The sequence below is a fragment of the Xenopus tropicalis genome, chromosome 2 (genome assembly GCF_000004195.4).
Source record: "Xenopus tropicalis strain Nigerian chromosome 2, UCB_Xtro_10.0, whole genome shotgun sequence".
In the NCBI taxonomy this organism is placed as follows: domain Eukaryota; kingdom Metazoa; phylum Chordata; class Amphibia; order Anura; family Pipidae; genus Xenopus; species Xenopus tropicalis.
The window spans coordinates 25,465,691-25,485,026 of NC_030678.2; the positions used below are offsets into that span (position 1 = coordinate 25,465,691).

Consider the following 19,336-nt stretch of genomic DNA (forward strand, 5'->3'; position numbering starts at 1 on the left):
TTACTGTATATTGTACGTACCTAGGCCGATGCTCATTTCACTCTGATTCATGAATCTTTCTCAAGACTAAATATGTTATGTCAAGGAAAAGATTTAGCTTGGATTTTTTTTTTAAGTGTACTAGCTTATTAGAAATTATTCCATTCCTTTGACCAGTTATATTCAGTTTCTGGCTAAGGGGTATTAAAGCTCAGCAGCAGCTCTAACAACCTACCGGATTGGTAAGCCTATCTTATGGACTTTGCAGAGTGGTCTCAGCTTTATGGTTAATAAGTGATAATGTTCTGAAAGGGGCAAGTTTGTACCCAACAATTCTCTTGCCATGGCTGTTAATCAATAAAAGCTTGCTTGAAACATATATGGAGAACAATAAAGGTTTAAGGAGAACAACTTACATGTATTCAACTATATAGATGGGTATAAGCCCTCCAATGGAAAACAATCAATTGGTACCCTCCCCTAACAGCAGACACACCCTCCTTCCCTGGCTGCAAACTGACAGCAATTTAGTAGATTGAAAGTTAAGGCAAAAGAGAAAATATTTGCCAGTGCCAGATGGCTGCCTGCATCTCTGTACAATACATTAAACTGTGCACGCGTGGAATAAATTCACGGAGACCCTAATTAAGCAGATCTAGTAAATTGCATCCTTTGCTTATTGCTTCAAGGTGAATCCGTAAACCCATTAGCAAACACATTCCTCAAAACAAAAACATGTCTTTTCTTCAGTTTTATATTTTGTCACTTGAGGCTTCATCAATAAATAATTACAAAAGTTTCATTAGTGCGGGGTTGTAATGAACTTCATCAAGGAAAGTTGACTTGGAGACACAAAGTTTTAGAGAAGAAGCAATTAAGAAGTAACTGAGAACACTGATATTCTACTATGTCTGTATCCACGTAATGCCGTATGGGGGGCTTTGATCCAAATGCAGGACTTTTTCCAAAGATCTGAAATAAAAATGTTCGACAACCACTGCTCTGTTACAATGCATTCTATTCTAGGGCAGATTAGAATGTTTAAGTGTTAGGCAGTGATCCCCAAGCACTGGCTCAGGGGCAACATGTTGCTCCCCAACCCCTTGGATGTTGCTCTCAGTGCCCCCAAACCAGGTAGTTATTTTTGAATTCCTGACTTGGTGGCAAGTTTTGGGTGCATAAAAACAAGAATTACTCCCAAATAAAGCCCCCTGTAAGTTGATAGTGTGCATAGAGGCTGCCTAATAGCCAATCTTAGCCCTTATTTGGCACCACCATGAACTTTTATGGTGCTTGTGTTGCTCTCCAAGTCTTCTTACATATAACTGTGGCTCACGAGTAAGAAAGGTTGGGGACAAGGGCCTAGCTAGATTCCAGCCCTGACACTGTCTTCAAGGAGTTTGTACGTTCTCCTTGGGTGGGTTTCCTGCAGGTGCTCCACTGGGGCAGGAGCTAATGTAAATGAGGTATAAGAGCTATGGAATATGATGGTATATAAATATAGAACAATATAAAAAAAATAAAGTTGAAGCCTCTCTTATAAGTAGGATATGTTCTGCCTTACAAAACCTTAATGCAATCTCACAGATAAAGCTCTTTTCCGTGACTTTTCGTAATGCTCAAAGCAAGCTGAGAAGTGTTTTGTTCAGTATTTAATGCTAGAAATAGTAATATAAGTATCAACGTGGATACAAAAGGTGGAACAAAAGTTTAATGCTTAATTTGCTCTTTTTTTTCTATGTAGTTTTGAGAGACGACTTCAGACAAAACCCTTCAGATGTAATGGTAGCGGTGGGGGAGCCTGCAGTAATGGAATGCCAGCCGCCCAGAGGTCATCCTGAGCCGACAATATCCTGGAAAAAAGATGGGACGCCAATAGACGATGATAAGGATGAAAGAATAACTGTAAGTTAATGGAAATGCATTTTATCCTGCTTATGCATCACATGAGCACATGTTTTTTTCCAGTTCAATAACCCATAGTAACCAATCAGCAGTTAGCTCAGTCTAAAGCAGTCGGATTAATGAAGGTAACTCTTATTGGTTGCTATAGGCTACCAAGAAAACACTGAAACACAAGTCTGTAAATATGCTATGGTGGGTTATCTGTAGGAACCAATTGTTGCTCTGAGAAGAGAATTTTAAAAGAGCAGAATTTAATTTAGTGTGGTATAGAGATCTACACCAGATTGTTGTTTTTTAATCATTTTTGAAGTATGATTTTATTTTGTTTTCTATCTCTCTGGATTAGAATGTATTAATATTTTGTTGCTACATTTCCCTTGTCCCAATAGTTAAATATTCTGACGTCCAAGCTTAAGTCAAAATGAAAGATAAATAGTAGAGGGCCAGAATATACAACAACAATAAGAAGAAAACAATAATAGTGAAATTGTGGGGCCTATTTCATAAGATTTAAGACAATCACATTTTTTAGCATCCGAGTTTCCCCAGAACTGGAAAAATCTAGAAAACTAGAATGAATGACAGATAAAACCATGCAAGCATTTTCAAGAAGTCAGTGGAGGGTGTAATTTCAACATTCAAGCAATATCTATTTATTTTTTTTCAAATTTTTTAAACAGTCAAATTTCCCCCAAGTTTATATTTTTCCTGTATTAGTTTTTCTTTTCTGTAAATAACTAAAAAGAAGAATTGAATAGGAAAATGGCTAAGTTTGACTTAGCTTTTTTAGAGATCTAGAGTTTTTAGAGATCTAGTATTTAAAGTTACAGGTTTGGAAGAAACAAAATAGGAAAGCTTGTCAGTTAAAAACCACAGAAAATAAAAAGAAAACGAAGACCAATTAAAGGAGAAGGACAGCCCCAACATTATAATGACATGAAAAGACTAATAATTATACGTATAATGACTGGTTGCATTTGCCTGTAAAGGCTTGCAAGATTCTTTTGCTTTCTGAGCAGAAAAAGATATCAGAAAAAATTATAGGGTTGTATACGCCAGATCATTCATAGGGAGAAAAGCATTAAAATGCTTTTTTTTTTAGTTCGCCTTCAGAAAGTTAGAAGAGGTCCATTATATATAATTTAAATTGATTCTGTTGTGGGAAAACATTTTTTTTTTTAACAAAATGCATAGAATCCAACATGAAATCAGTTTTTTTTATTTACAGTAACTTTAAAAAATTGACATGAGGCTAGATATATTCTTAGTTTTCCAGGTGCCCTCAGCCATGTGACTTGTGCTCTGATAAACTTCAGTCACTCTTTACTCCTGCACTGCAAGTTGGAGTGGTATCACCCCTACCTCCCCTTGCCCCCCAGCTGCAGATCAACAGAACTATGGGAAGGTAACAACATAGCAGCTCCCTGACAACTGTATTGCTAAATATGCTTCCATTTCCCCTTTAGTCGTAGATATGAGAATAGCACTAAATAGTAAAAATCCAAGTCAGGCCATGACTTCTCCAGTTAAAATAAAGAATACTATTGTAGTTATTATGAGTAATGTTCTTTATTCAGTTTCAAACCTTAGCTGTTGAGAACTACTATTTAGTCTTACAGTCTTACTTAATTTAATAAAAGATTTGCCTCACTGTAAAAGAGGTTGACATTGGTATAAAATACAGACCCCATTTTAATCTGTTTCAGAAACTTATTACAAACTCTTGTACCAGTAAAGTACATTCGCCCACATAGGCAGGTTGGGTAGCCTAAGCCTCCACAACCAACACCAATGAATTTTCTAAAACAAACAGGATAGATGTATTATTAATTGAACTGGCACTTTATGCATCCCGCCAAGGCATTATACAGGCGGTTGGCGCTGTATTCATGCTGTCCAGTGGGGTTATTGCATAAAACTGTCACTGTTATGCTGCCATACAGTCAGAGATATTGGACATGGTACTTGCACTGTATAAGTATAGGATCCATTATCCATAAACCTGTTGTCCAGAAAGCTATTAATTACAGGAAGGCCATCTCCCATAGACTTCATTTTAATGAAATAATTTGAATTTTTAAAAATAATTTATTTTTTATTTGTAATAATAAAACAGTACCATGTACTTTATCCCAACTAAGATATATTTACCCCTTATTGGGGGCAGAACAGCCCTATTGGGTTTATTTAATGGTTAAATGATTCCCTTTTCTCTGTAATAATAAAACAGTACCTGTACTTGATCCCAACTAAGATATAATTACCCCTTATTGGGGGCAGAACAGCCCTATTGGGTTTATTTAATGGTTAAATGATTCCCTTTTCTCTGTAATAATAAAACAGTACCTGTACTTGATCCCAACTAAGATATAATTACCCCTTATTGGGGGCAGAACAGCCCTATTGGGTTTATTTAATGGTTAAATGATTCCCTTTTCTCTGTAATAATAAAACAGTACCTGTACTTGATCCCAACTAAGATATAATTACCCCTTATTGGGGCAGAACAGTCCTATTGGGTTTATTTAATGGTTAAATGATTCCCTTTTCTCTGTAATAATAAAACAGTAACTGTACTTGATCCCAACTAAGATATAATTACCCCTTATTGGGGGCAGAACAGCCCTATTGGGTTTATTTAATGGTTAAATGATTCCCTTTTCTCTGTAATAATAAAACAGTACCTTGTACTTGATCCCAACTAAGATATACAATTAATGTTTAAATTATTTTTTTAGTAGATTTACAGTATAGTGATTCAAATTACAAAAAGATCCCTTTTCCAGGTCCCGAGAATTCTAGATAACAGGTCCCTTACCTGTATTTATCCTGCCTTGTGTTCTGGGGACATTAGGTATTAAATTGGCCTAGTGATGTGTTTGGTGAATTATTTATGGAACAGGCTTAGGGCCAATGGGCCGGTTGTGCCTATTAATGTAACGGCTCAGCACAAGGGAATTCTGTACCTGCCTCTTTAGTCTCATGCTGATTAGCTTTGTTTTTCTTATAGCACAATTAGGGTTGCCACCTTCTCTGGGGAAAATACTACATTTTTCTCTTTCTTGCCTATTAACTGTCATAATTTGTCATCAAGCATCAGTCTTACTGGCCAACTGGCAACCCTAAGCACAATTGCTTGGAATTCTGGAGAAAACATTGCATTATGGGGAAAAAATATGGTGCATTCTGGTCCCGTTTTCACATTTTGTATCTGATGGTAAACAGAGACCTCAAAGCTCTTAAGAGCACAATAAAAAGAATGTATTTTTCTGAGGGAAAATGCATTTTTTTTTAAGCTGATTTGTTGCATTATTGTAATGTAGCCTTGGTATTTGCTTACTTTCCTCTTACAGCTGAGCCTACCCTGATTTTCTATGCATTATAGAATTATATCCTTGGCCCATGCATACGCACAGTACAGGACTAAGGGCCGCAGTGCATTATTCCACTGAGCTGATACGTCACTATGATTATGCCAAAGCCGTGTATCAAGATGCCTATCCATATGTTAAGGAAATTGCACTCAATAATGTTCTTTTTTTTTTCTCTCTCTGCTAATACCATCTGTCCTAGTGTATGAATCAACATTAGCCTCTTTTGCTGATAAGAGAAAAAGAGAATAAAATGATTTGTAATTTCACCATCATTAAATAAAAAAAAGCATGTTCTGCCATTACTTAATAGTCCTGGTTTAATATCTACAATGTAAAATATTAGTACTGTACAGCTGATTAAAGATGATATAGCACATGTTCTTGTGTATGGGGTAAGGTTGCCACCTATCTGGTTTCGAATCGGTCCCACCCCTGATGTCATTGGCACGCCCTTTGCCATATTTTAACTATGGGCAATGGTGCCAACCCTAGTATGGCGTTAAGTACATATTTTACTGGGGTGTACAGTGTGCATACAGCCCCTTGCCGAAGGTTCTTTACTCATTGTACCATTGGCAGTAGAATAATGGACTTGCTACACATGCTTCTCCATAGGTCAGGAGACTAGAGCAAATGTCCTTTTGGCCCTACCCTACACCTGGGGGCCCTTCATTAAACCACAATTTTTTTGTGGTTAAAATCACAATATGCAAAAAATTCAGAGTAACCACGATAATTTGGGATGTATGAAAATATCCTGAAAATCCTTTTATTGGTCGTATGAAAATATAGCTGTTGTGTTCCAAAAGTCACACTTTTTTCAGATCCAAACGTTTGTAAACGGCGCGAAAACCTTTCTGGCTTTGAAACCTTTAATGTATGATTTTGGAAGCCTTCCATAGGACTCAATGGCACTCTGCAGCTCCAACCCGGCCCAAGGAAAGTCTCCCTTAGGGCTCAATGGCACTCTGCAGCTCCAACCTGGCCCAAGGAAAGTCTCCCATAGGGCTCAATGGCACTCTGCAGCTCCAACCTGGCCCAAGGAAAGTCTCCCATAGCGCTCAATGGCACTCTGCAGCTCCAACACGGCCCAAGGAAAGTCTCCCATAGGGCTCAATGGCACTCTGCAGCTCCAACCCGGCCCAAGGAAAGTCTCCCATAGGGCTCAATGGCACTCTGCAGCTCCAACCCGGCCCAAGGAAAGTCTCCCATAGGACTCAATGGCACTCTGCAGCTCCAACCCGGCCCAAGGAAAGTCTCCAATAGGGCTCAATGGCACTCTGCAGCTCCAACCCGGCCCAAGGAAAGTCTCCCATAGGGCTCAATGGCACTCTGCAGCTCCAACCCGGCCCAAGGAAAGTCTCCTATAGGCCTCAATGGCACTCTGCAGCTCCAACTCGGCCCAAGGAAAGTCTCCCATAGGGCTCAATGGCACTCTGCAGCTCCAACCCGGCCCAAGGAAAGTCTCCCATAGGGCTCAATGGCACTCTGCAGCTCCAACTCGGCCCAAGGAAAGTCTCCCATAGGGCTCAATGGCACTCTGCAGCTCCAACCTGGCCCAAGGCAAGTCTCCCATAGGGCTCAATGGCACTCTGCAGCTCCAACCCGGCCCAAGGAAAGTCTCCCATAGGGCTCAATGGCACTCTGCAGCTCCAACGTGGCCCAAGGAAAGTCTCCCATAGGGCTCAATGGCACTCTGCAGCTCCAACCCAGCCCAAGGCAAGTCTCCCATAGGGCTCAATGGCACTCTGCAGCTCCAACCCGGCCCAAGGAAAGTCACCCATAGGGCTCAATGGCACTCTGCAGCTCCAACCCGGCCCAAGGAAAGTCTCCCATAGGGCTCAATGGCACTCTGCAGCTCCAACCCGGCCCAAGGAAAGTCTCCCATAGGGCTCAATGGCACTCTGCAGCTCCAACCTGGCCAAAAGATAGCTACGATACTGAAGCTTGAATGAATTCCGAAATGGTCATAGTCTTTACGAAAAATACAACTTTTTCGTGGAAGTAACCAAAAACCATGAAAATGCTGTGGAATTTTAATGAAATTATCGAGGACATTACGAAAAGTTCTATAAGTTCTCAAAAAAACTTAATCGTGGTATAATGAATGGGCCCCCTGGTGTTGGTTAAATCCCTCAGTTGGGGTCTACACATTGACCATACAATACTGTTGGATATTAAAGTTAGAGCCTCAAATGGCTCTAGCCAAAATGTCACTTGGGAGCTCATTTCTTCTGGTTCATATTATGTCATGTCAGCTGTACTTATCAACATCTCAGTGGGATCATGTAAAATCTGCCGGTGGTGGAGATTGTCTGACGCAGCCATAGCAGAAGATAGGAAGGCAACCTGCCCAGTATAGTACCAGCCACACTGGCACAAATGATACTTAATGCTAACATTAATGCAAAAAAACATAATAGACAGTATAAAGCCCCAAAATCCATTGCCCTAAGTGTATGATAATTTGATTGCTTTTCACGTTTGTGTGAAGACTTTTCCCCTCATAAATAATATTGATTATCGTGGAACTTGTATTACCCAGTATTTACTTTGCAGAGCGTGTAATAATAAACACTAATGTGAATTAAGCGCCTGTTAAAACAAAACCTGAGCAATGTTCCGAATTGTCAGCTGCGTGAAGAAAACGATGGCCTATTCATTTCATGGTATGGATTTTGGCAGCGCAACATAAAAGCACATTAAACATAAAAACCAATTCCAATAATGAAAAGCTAAGGGAAAAAAGCACTTTTAAGAGGTATGTAAATAAACATTTCTTTCTCTGCCAACGCTTTTATGTGGTTCAGTACTTCTCCTGTAATGAGGTTAAAAAATGTTTTTCTCCCACCTGCTAGTACAAAGCCACAAACAGATCAAAGACAAACATGTTATGTGCAACACCTGCACTGTTTAAGGAATGTAAGTGCTGGATCCTTGTGCTAGGAGGAATCCTATCTAACCTCTTTAAATAAAAAAATATATATTTAAAGGGACATACTGTGGGTCACCAAATGCATTTTGTGGACAGAATTTGTTAATTTCATTGTGCATTGTTAATAACTATGGACACATAATCCAAAATCATCCAGACCCACCTAAAATGACATCAATACTGAGTTCCAGTCTCTGGGAGCAATTTCAGCACAAGAACTGAGGAGCTTGGGGCTTTAATGGGCTTAATATAGCCACGTGCAATGCCAAATGCCATCTAGAGGGGTGTAAAAGTACAGCAACTACCATTGAACTCTGGAGCATTGGAAGCGTAACCTTTGGAGCAGGAATCCCCAATCTTTTTTCAGATGTAAAAAGTGTTGGTGAGCTACTCAAGCATGAAAAAGTTCTTTGGGGGTGTCAAATAAGGACTGTGACTGGCTATTTGGTAGCTCAATGTGGACTTCTGGCCTGCAGGAGGCTTTGCTTAGAGTAAAACTGTGTCTCTATGCTTTCAAAACTTTCCACCAAGCTAGAGATGACAGAGAATTGGACAACATCAGAATGGGTGGCGAGCTACATGTTGCTCATGAGCCACTGGTTAGGGATCACTGCTTTGAAGTCATAAATGGCATGTCACCATCTGCCAGTTTAATGGGCTGGGGTTGACATATGCCTGGAGAGCATTACCTGCCAATGGTAAAGTTGGTGGAAGAGGAACAGCATTGAACATTATTGACCATTAATATGTTCTACTTTGGTGCAATAGTTTAGGGAAGACCCTTACCTGCCACAGCACAATAACACCTCCATGTACAATACAAAGTCTATACAGGATGAGTTTGCTGAGATGAAGTGGAAGAAGTTGACTGGTCTACAACTCAAATTAAATTATTGAACCGGCATAACAGGCTCCCCTGTGTTTATTCAGTCATAAACCATTCAATGTATGGGGCGAACCCATTCATCACCTGAACTGAACACCTGTGGGGTGAATTGGAACACCATCTGAGAGCCAGGCCTGATTCTAAGCACCAGTGCCCAATCTCATTAATGTTCTTGTGGCTCGATGGAAACAAACCCCACCATCAATGTGCTAATACCATGTGGAAATCTATAGCAGCAAAGTGAAGAACAATGTCATATTAATACCCTTGATTAGGAAATGAGATGTTGAATAGGAAGGATGCTTGGCCTTGGCCTAGTGTTTGTTAGTAAATGAGCCGTTCTGAGTAGCCTTAAAGTCCCCATACACAGGCCAATAGTAGCTGCCGATATCGGTCCCTTGGACCAATTCGGCAGCTTATTGGCCCATGTAGGGGCAGAACCGAGGGGCCTGGCCGACCGATATCTGGCCTGAAATTGGCCAGATATCGATTGGCCAGGTTAGAAAATCCAGTCGGATCAGGGACCGCATCGGCTCGTTGATGCGGTCCCCGAACCGACTGCCCCATTGCTGCGTGTTGAATTTGCCTACATGCCTCCCCGATATCCCCCACCCGTAGGTGACGATGTCGCCAAGCGAGCGGATCTGCCTGTGTATGGCCACCTTTACATGTGAGCCAAATGTATCTCTGTAACACTTAAAGAGGTTGTTAACTCCCACATTTTTTACACAATGAAAGCAAATTTAGTTTTCAGCAACTTACCAGTTATTTACACATTTTGAATCATTTAGAATTTCTTGAAAATGTATTTTCTATTAAGAACACTATCTGTTTGTGCCATTCTTTCCTCTGCACTGCTTCTTCTGTGAGGAACTTCCTTAGATTACTTACAAGTTGCTGGATTTCCAGCCTTCTTTATCCTACCTTTTGCCTGTGAGAGAGCTTGTATGTTAAGCTGTAGATCCTGGAGACAAACAATGTGGATAAATATCATTTTGTTCCAAGTCACAGTGGTTGTGCCTTGTTTTTTTTTTTTTTTGTGTGTGTTCGGTTCATTTACTCGAATGATTACAATATTCCTTTTCAAGCAAACAATAAGGATTACAACTGATTTGCTAGATTTATTTTCCCAATGTAACAATGTTTTGCAAATGATTAAAGGGGAAATTTGGCTTCCGAAACAAAATTTGTTAAAGATAATAAATAAACCCCTAATATACCTGTATTGTGTTCCTTCAAAAATAAATACTATTTTTATATGCTGAAATCCAGCTGCAAAACAGTTCTTATCTTGCTGCATCATTTGAATCCCTGGCAGGGGAGGAGGGACTAAAGCATTGATGTTACAAACTGTAACAACTTCTCCACAGCTTACAGACAGCATGTAGGAACTACATAACCCACAATGCATTGCACTGTGATGTTCCTTTCCCTATTGTCATCACGTGTGCAGGGGATTGTGTGGTTTGGAAGATGCAGGCTGAGAACAGTTGACTGCTGTTATAGTTTATCTAAGTCTCAAAGTAGTCAGCTTAAGCTGTATTTTGGATGGAATACCACTTTAATTGCTACAGAAAATGTGACATACAGCTCTTTGTGGGGTAAGACACACAATAAAGTGTCTTATGAACCAATATTAGAACTAGACTTTAGGGACTGGGAACCGTTGTGATTGTGCGTTAGCTCATTTGGTTTCCATGTATGGGACAGTTTGGTACAAACCTGGAATCCTTTTCTTGACATGTTCTATTGATTATATTTTTAGCTTATCTCTTCCTATGTGCACTAGAACGCAGTAGGACGAAGTGAGTCCTTCACTTAAGTCCCCTTGAAAATTGCCATTTTGGTAGTACTTTACCTTTAAGGTCTAAACTTCAGAATAAGGCAACAATAAAGCTGAGCAGCCTCTGAGAGATGTTTGACATCAAGTTGCTTCTTTCTAGCGCTTCTCTCTCTCTCTTTCAGTGTCATTTAATTCCTGTTAATGCTACATATTCTGCTAATGTCTTTGATCGTGTGATTTTTATCCCAAGCTAATAACTCCAGCAGCGCATTACATCTCGCTACGTTTGTATTCAGATTGCCAGCCGCTCAAAGCAAAATCAGTTTCAGAAGAACATCGGAAGCTCTCTGCAAACTTTATCCTGCGCTACCGATTAACAGTCAAATGAATGACTTGCATTCTGGGGCCAAAGCAGCCAATCTTCAAAAAGTCAGGATTTTGGGGCCACTTTTCTGTAAAGCAGATGTACCAAGCTTTGGATGCTGTCCTAATAGTGATATAAAGGTGGTGTACGAAGTGGCGCACAAGTTACTCACTATGTTAAAGCGACACAGTTTTAAAGCAATTACATAGCAGAGTGTAGAATACTTGGTAAATACTCGGGATGCACCAAACCCAGTTTTTTGAGTTCGGCCAAACCCCCAAATCCATTGTAAGGGATTTGCCCAAATCCGAACCCTGCCGAAAAAGGCCAAATACTGAACCAAATCTTGGATTCGGTGCATCTTTAGTAAATACTGATATAGCTTCTGATTTTACTAATTATCCTAGTTTCTGCACGGAAGTTCTCTGTGCACTGTTTTGTCCCTATTGAATTCAGTGGTCTTTGCAGAAGTGCCCTTTATGGTGGCCATACACGGGCTAATATGGCTGCAAATTTGGCCTCTCCAGACTGAGATAGCAACTTATTGGCCTGTGTATGGGACACTCCCAATGGCAGGACTGATTACTATCTTGAGAGGTTAGAAATTTTTGTTCAGCAAGGACACCATTGGTACATTAAGCAGTCTTCTCCTGGCTCAGCATGGTAGCCAGTGCATATAGTGCCCCCTAGAAAGTACATGGGGAATGTTTAGTAGAATGTTCCCAGTGGGGACTAAGAATAGTGGGAGGGCTTAGTGTTGCCCCACTTGTGGTATAGATTATGTATGGGAGCACTGTAGGTAGCACAATGTGATGCACAGGAACATCTAAGTGCTTTTGAGTATACTGTAAAAGGAATGGTTGACTCCTTGTTTTATATTTTGACTCTTGTATGAATGCAGAGTCTATGTCAGATTGTGCCAGTGAAACATATGCCTGGAAACAGACACAGGGCCTGGCCATTGCTGGGGCTACTTGTCCTGGTGTAGGAGTTTTAGTAGCATGGAATAGACAGGTTTGTGTGGAAAGAGCAACCAGTCAGTGAGAGTTGGTTAAGTAGCCCAGTAGTACCCACTTACAGAGATGAGTACAGGTGGGTGTATTCATTGGAAAATAATTCCAAGCAGTACCTTTCATACATTGTTTTTAGCTTGGTGAGTGTGCTTAGCGTACTGAATCACTGCTTTGGGCAACAGTGGCTTAGCATGAGTCAAATCTATAAAACGACAGAAAGGGCAAGGCTTATCTTTTATTGTCTGACTTCGTCATTGCCTTTTGAATAGAATAGAAATGTATTTATCATCGACCAATGTTAAGTCTTGCAAGGGTAGAATTTCTATGGGTAATACGCGTTCTTATGTTTAGAAACCACAAGGAACATAGAAGATTTGAAGCACACATAAAAAACGATTGTTAATAGGCTCTGTTTTGTGCATATTTACAATGTCTTAATGCTATTTGACATGGTAGAAATTCCTATGGTAGATGTCCTATTGCTTTTTGACGTGGTAGAAATGTATTTATAAGCACGGCTAATCTCTTTGATTTATACGTATTTATGAGATGCACAGCATTGTGTAATTGCCCTAGGTATCTGAACCGTTCCAAAGCCAATCAGGCTGTATGAGCCAAATCCGACTCGTTGAATTTTGTCTTGATAAGAACAATTGAATTAACCTTGTAAGAACAAGTAAGCTTGGAAAGGAGATGGGTATGGCAGGTTCTGCGGGCGTTGGGCACTTGCAGGGTTAAATTGTTCTGCAGGAGACTGCTATCAACAAGAGCTTACTCGTATAACCTGAGGTGCCATCGAGGCATTCATGTGTGATAAACATGCATACATTTTCTAAGCTGAGATTTTATTTATTGAATAAATAAAAATAAAATTGTTTCCTCCAGCTAAAAGAGCCCACTCTCCCGTTGGAAGAAACAATATTATTTTGGTCAAAAAATGCACCTAGCAAGCACTATCCTGCACCCAGTTCAGGCAGCCATGTTTGATCCCATGCTTGTTTATAATAAACCAGTCTCCCTGGTCACTCATTAAACGCATGCACATGATGTAAGATGACAAGTACATTAATGGGGATCATAGGCAGATAGGGGGTTTTCTTATTTCCCATAAAAACGATCAGCTCACCAGAGGCCCCCCTTTAGATTTGAGGAACAGAACTTTCATTTGAAGCAGCGTAGGGGGTTTTTCACGGTGAGGGCAGTGAGGTTGGGGAATGCCCTTCCTAGAGATGGGGTAATGGCAGATTCTGTTAATGCCTATAATAGGGGCCTGGAGTTCTTGAACAAGCACAGTATCCAAAGCTATTGTGATACTAATATCTTCAGTTAGTATTAATGTTTGTATATATAGTTTATGTATGTGAGTGTATAGTTAGGCAGGTATAGTTTTGTGTGTGCTGGGTTTACTTGGAAGGGTTGAACTTGATGGACTCTGGTCTTTTTTTCAACCCTATGTAACTATGATGGGTGGGGCTGGGCAATCCTATGTCACATGCATATGCACATAATGAACAAGCAGGAACACTCATGTACATGGCCGCTTACACAATACTATAAAGGAGTTTACCATGACCTGCTTCCAAGAGATCCGGTGTAGGAATGGGGTGCCAGGGCCCTTCAACAAAACCTTGCCCACTCTCCAAACTAATGTTCCTCCTCTCTTCACTCACCATCTTTGTTTTCTTTACAAACACTCAGCTATCCTTCCCCCCATTTCTTCATGGTTGGGTAAACAGATAGGCCATTTAACTGGGACTACCAGGGCTTTTCTTGGTATTCCGGAGGGCAGTCTGACATTGAAAAGTTCAACAAATGAATTGGATGAATCGATCGAGCCAGACTACCTGCTTCTTAACAAGAGTGAAAGTATTCTGCGGCAGAAGCTGGTGATTAGCGTTCCCATAGAGAGACCTCTGAAAGATTTCTCATCAAATCCACCAAGTATCTTATATTCACTTTTGATGAACTGTGCGCTGATTAAACAATTCTAAGATGTTTGCCTTTATAAGAAAGGAAGAGACATGAATTTTAATTTCACCTTGGTCCGGCATACTTTCCCCCGTGTTCTTTAGGCACCACTGTAGATAAATGAGATGCAGGGCAGATAATTAGCTTCGCTGTGCTTCAGGATAACCTTAAATGCAGAAATACTATTGTGCCAAACGGGTTAGAAGATTCTTATGCATTAAGTCATATAAATCTACTGAGGTGCTTAAGGGCAGAGAAATGTAGACATACCAGACAGCAAGTTCAATGGAAGTTCATCTGATCATGAGATGGGAAAAAGTCAAAGCTAATTATTCACCAAAAGTTTGATTTCACTATGGTGCAACCTTTTCCTCCAAAACAGAATCTTCAAAATACTTATTTATTAACACAAAATACATGTTTGTCATATTCTGTCTCTGGAACTGTTTAGTTAAAATATATTTGGAATAAATTACTCAGTTGGTGTTCTTTAGGTCAGGATCTCTGTTAGCTCAGTTGCCCTCATGTTGCAAATGCAGTGAATATGGTACCGCATTATGCATCAAGGCTGGGCTTTAAATCAATCAGATTTGACAAAGCTTTGTTAAGGGTCAAGGATAATACTCATAATGGCTGTGAGTAAGAGTGAGAGCAATTTAGGTTCATGGGTAATAATACATCACATATGGTGGTGCACTCTTAAAAACAATATATTTTTTAATGAGTGCTGGCAATTTAGTATACAGGAATAAGGTACTGCAGTTGTGTCAGTAGGGCACTATAGGAAATGGCATTGCCATATTTTGCAGCTTTCTAGATATCAGATATCATCTTAGGGTATTTACCATATAGGCACTTTAGGGCCTGAGCCTACAGCTGTGATCATACCTGTATATATATGAATATATATATAAAAAAACCCATATATGCTCGGCTCTACATTTGGCATGACCTATTCCAAGAAAACAATGGGTTTTTAATTACCTTCTTTACTGCAGACCTGCAGTAACCAGTGGCCAAATGATGCCAGATGCAGGTTTGGTCCTTCTCCCCCCAAGGATAATGCCCTTGTTTTACTTATTTAGGACTGATGTAAAGGCACTGCCTTGACTTATGTCCATGAATACTTTTTACAAACCATATAACAAAATGTCAAATGTAGAAGTTCCCCTTTAACTTGTGGAAGTTTAGCATCTAGTTTCCCTTTAAGTCATGTGCAGTGCCTGGGTATTTTACTTTTGATATATGATATAAGGCACACCCATTGTGCACCCAATCCTACTTATCTGAATAACCCTGCTAGTTTCTGTTCCCAAACATTTCTTAGCTGAGTGATTAATATGTATCAATTAATATGTATTAATATCTTATGTATCCAGGTATAGGATCCATTATCCAGAAACCCATTATCCAGAAACCTCAGAATTATAGGAAGGCCATCTTCCACTTCACTTAAATAATTCAAAATTTTCTCTGTAATCACAGAATAGTACATTGTACTTGATCCTAACTAAGATATAATAAATCCTGATTGGAAACAAAACAATCCTAATGGGTTTATGTTTATATTTATATTATTTTCTAGTAGATTTATGGTATGGAGATCCAAATTATGGAAAGACCCTTTATCCAGAAAACACCGGGTTCCAAATATTCTGGATGATAACAGGTCCCATACCTGTATATATATAATATAAATTGCTGGAATATGTGACCTAATTCACAATTTATATTGTGTTCAGTATAAGTGTGCTTAATCAGATAATATGAACTAATATATCATGGATTTATTGGAAATGCTGTCGCTTATAACAAGAAAGAATGTTAATTAACACAACAGCCCAGTGGGGTTTGCTTATTGCCTAACGTGGCCTTTATGATACACGGCTCCTAACAGTGCACATAGTGGTGTTTTTATAGAGCTGGCTTCATTTACACCATGGGCTTTTATTTATCAACTGTCAAAAATGAATCGAGTTCTGCGTTGACATTTTTTGTTGAAGCAGAATTGCTTGTTTATAGAGCAATAAAAATGGTTTGCTTGATAGAAGGTGAAACATGAAATGGATATTACTTTCAAATAATGTTTTAAAGCCTTTTCAGTTGAATCTGCCAGATTTGATGAAGAACTTGGTTGGCCAGTGATTGGATCAGCCTGATTTGGGCCAGCAAGCTAAGGGGGCAAGTTAAGCAAAGATTCTATAATCTAAATCTATATTACAGAAAAATGATTTGATAAGAGACACAACAGCTGGCATTATGCCTTTACATGTTTTTTGTAGATGTTTTTTTGAATGTGCATGTGTACAAGATGAGGCAACATGTTAGCAAGGCTGCAGCATCTCCCCAGACTCACCGGCTCACATTTGCAGGTATTGCGTTTCAGCCTTATTATTATCTGCTACAGAGCGTACAGCATTTGTCATTCCTCTATCCATAAATGAAACATGTGCAGGTTTAACATGATTCTGATGTATACGAAACATCAGGCTTCTTCTGTGCTGAACCCAGGGGATCCCAGCGGACTGAAACTATTCCGTTTGCTGAAACTGAATACATTTTCTTTACCTTAACACTTAATCTTTTTCCCCTCGTTTGTTTTGCCATCCATCTTCTTTAGTGCCTGTGTATGGAATTATTGCGTTGTTTCTTAATGAGCCTAACATGAATGGATTTGAAGTCTTTCCAAGCAAATAATGTGTCTTCAAGGAAAAACAGAGCTCAAGTTCATGTGAAGTCTTATGTATTAAAAGAAAAAAAACTAAATATATAATAAATATGCACACTGGCTGGCCCCAATGCATCAATTAGCCATCTAGGGATCTAACTTTGCCGTTAGCTATCTTTTCATTAATAATTCACATCTTCTATTGTTTGTCTCCATATCTTAAGCGGCGTAGTCCCAGTCTGTTCTATAGGTCAGTGATATAGAGATGTCTTACCTGTAGCCCCCAGCTGTTCCGTGCACCTCCCAACTGCCATTATGAAGGGTAAAGATGCCCTTACAACACACAGCAAAACAGAAATTCACATGTTTTACCCCTCGGGGGTTCTCTCGGTTGTATTTGTATTCTTCTCTTACCCATATCAATTATTCCAAATGGATTAATAGGATTTTCCAGCGCTCCCTTAATATATGGGATGTACCATTTTCAGCCCACATCTGATGCTAATAATTCTAGCCTTTATTTTATACAAATTGTAAGAGAGAATTATGTTGATGGTTGTTTCACAGTCATATTAAAAAAAAGTTCTCACGCCTTTGGCTAAAAAGGTTAATAATTCTCCTAGGGGAGGAATAAAAAATTACTACTAGGTGCTTTTCTTGAGTGGGGGATATTCAAAGTAAAGGGCAACATGTGCCTAGCAAGGAGCTGCAACATATCAATTGGGGCTATGTGCAAATTTTTATACAATGTCCTAACATTCCCCGCCAGTAGCACAGTAGGAGGGGGATAGCCAATCACAGCCCTGCAGTCGCGCAAGCGAAGACAAAGTTTAGTTCCCTATCAGGTCAGACTAGATTCTGATTGGTTCCTATTCTACTGTGCAGTGGGCTGAGTGCTTCTGGCTCTCCTGCAGCGCCTGGGAAAGGAGGCAGCAAGAAGTGGAAAAGATGGAAGGGACGAGTAGGGTTTTGAGGAAAATTTCAGACTGAAACCCAACTTTAAGTACAGCCCTTCTATATTTAAAAGAATATATTGTACTGGTACAATTTGTTTTTACAAAATATGTCCCCCGTAAGACTACAGAGTTGTTCTTTTTGTGCATAAAGAAATGATCAGAGCACACAAAATAAAAAGCTGCTACAATAGGATACATGATAGAACCTAATACATAATGGTGGGTGTATCCAGTATATACTGGCTTCATTGTCCCTGTTAGAAGAGCAGAGCAACCAGCTGACTGGACGGTTTATTTTCTCATGTTTATCAACACTTTTGTTTCCTATTTACAGATAAGAGGAGGGAAACTTATGATCACCTACACCAGGAAAAGCGATGCTGGAAAATATGTGTGTGTTGGAACCAATATGGTGGGAGAACGGGAAAGCGAAGTAGCAGAACTTACTGTTTTAGGTAATTGAATGACATGCATGAATATGCTCCTTTTGTTCTCTTGCTCTACCATGAATGTGCAAGTTAATCGTTTCCATGTGAGCGTAGACCGGTGGTAGAAAATATCCATGCCAAGTTTGTGGGTTTTTTGAGTTCTTGCTTTAAGTCCAACTCCCAAGCGCTGATTAAGCATGCTGGGAATTAGAATTCTTCAGCAACTGGAGGACCTCAAGTTTTATGTCCTTATCTTAAATGCATTCAGTGGGCTACAGCATAGGTCATAGTGCCAATCACTTATTTGCTTTGTTGCTAAGGATATGGCTGTCTAAATTAGAATTCTTGTCCTTACTCTAATTGTACTGACTAAAGATAATCACACATGACAAATATTGATGCATGTAAGAGATAAAGTGATAAAGCATGTAGGATTTGTACCAATAATCCCCAGCAATCAATCAGATTCTTGCTTTAAAACATGACCACTAAATGCTTCCGGCTGATTGGTTGCGGTGGGATTGTAAATGATGTGACTTATATTTCCTATTGCTGTGAAATGTAGGAAGAGGTGCCAGTATTTTGCCAAATAGTGTTATATACAATGACTTTTTGAATACTGAATAATTTGAAAGGAACTCTAAGGGTGGAGACACATGGAGCTACTAGTAGCAGCTACTTGTCATGGCTACAAAAATAGGCAATGCTGATAATTTACTGATAATTGTTTCTACGTGTGTTTTAGCAGAGGCAATTCTCAGTATTGTCTATGGCAGGGTATTTTCTGCTGTTTAGTAGCTGCTACTAAGTAGCCCCATTTGTTTTCACCGTAAAACTGAATGTGTTTACATGTAACATAAATGATTGTTGGAGGATTGACATATTTTTAAAATAATTATTCTCTTTGCATTTTAGAAAGGCCATCATTTGTGAGGAGACCCAGTAATATGGCAGTTACCGTAGATGATAGCGTTGAATTCAAATGTGAGGCCCGGGGTGATCCTGTCCCTACTGTTCGATGGAGGAAAGATGATGGGGATCTGCCTAAATCAAGGTATTTGATAATAACTGATGCAT

General features: G+C 39.6%; 1 protein-coding gene across 9 annotated transcripts in view; it reads left to right on the plus strand.

Annotated features, from left to right (window-relative positions):
• Nucleotides 1-19,336, plus strand: part of robo1 (roundabout guidance receptor 1) — a 665,579-nt gene that overhangs the window by 575,684 nt on the left and 70,559 nt on the right. For all 9 annotated transcript variants that reach the window (XM_012956257.3, NM_001102701.1, XM_012956256.3 and 6 more), the window contains 3 exon segments: nucleotides 1,724-1,884; nucleotides 18,166-18,286; nucleotides 19,175-19,313. In XM_012956257.3, coding sequence (XP_012811711.2) covers nucleotides 1,724-1,884; nucleotides 18,166-18,286; nucleotides 19,175-19,313 — 421 coding nt within the window.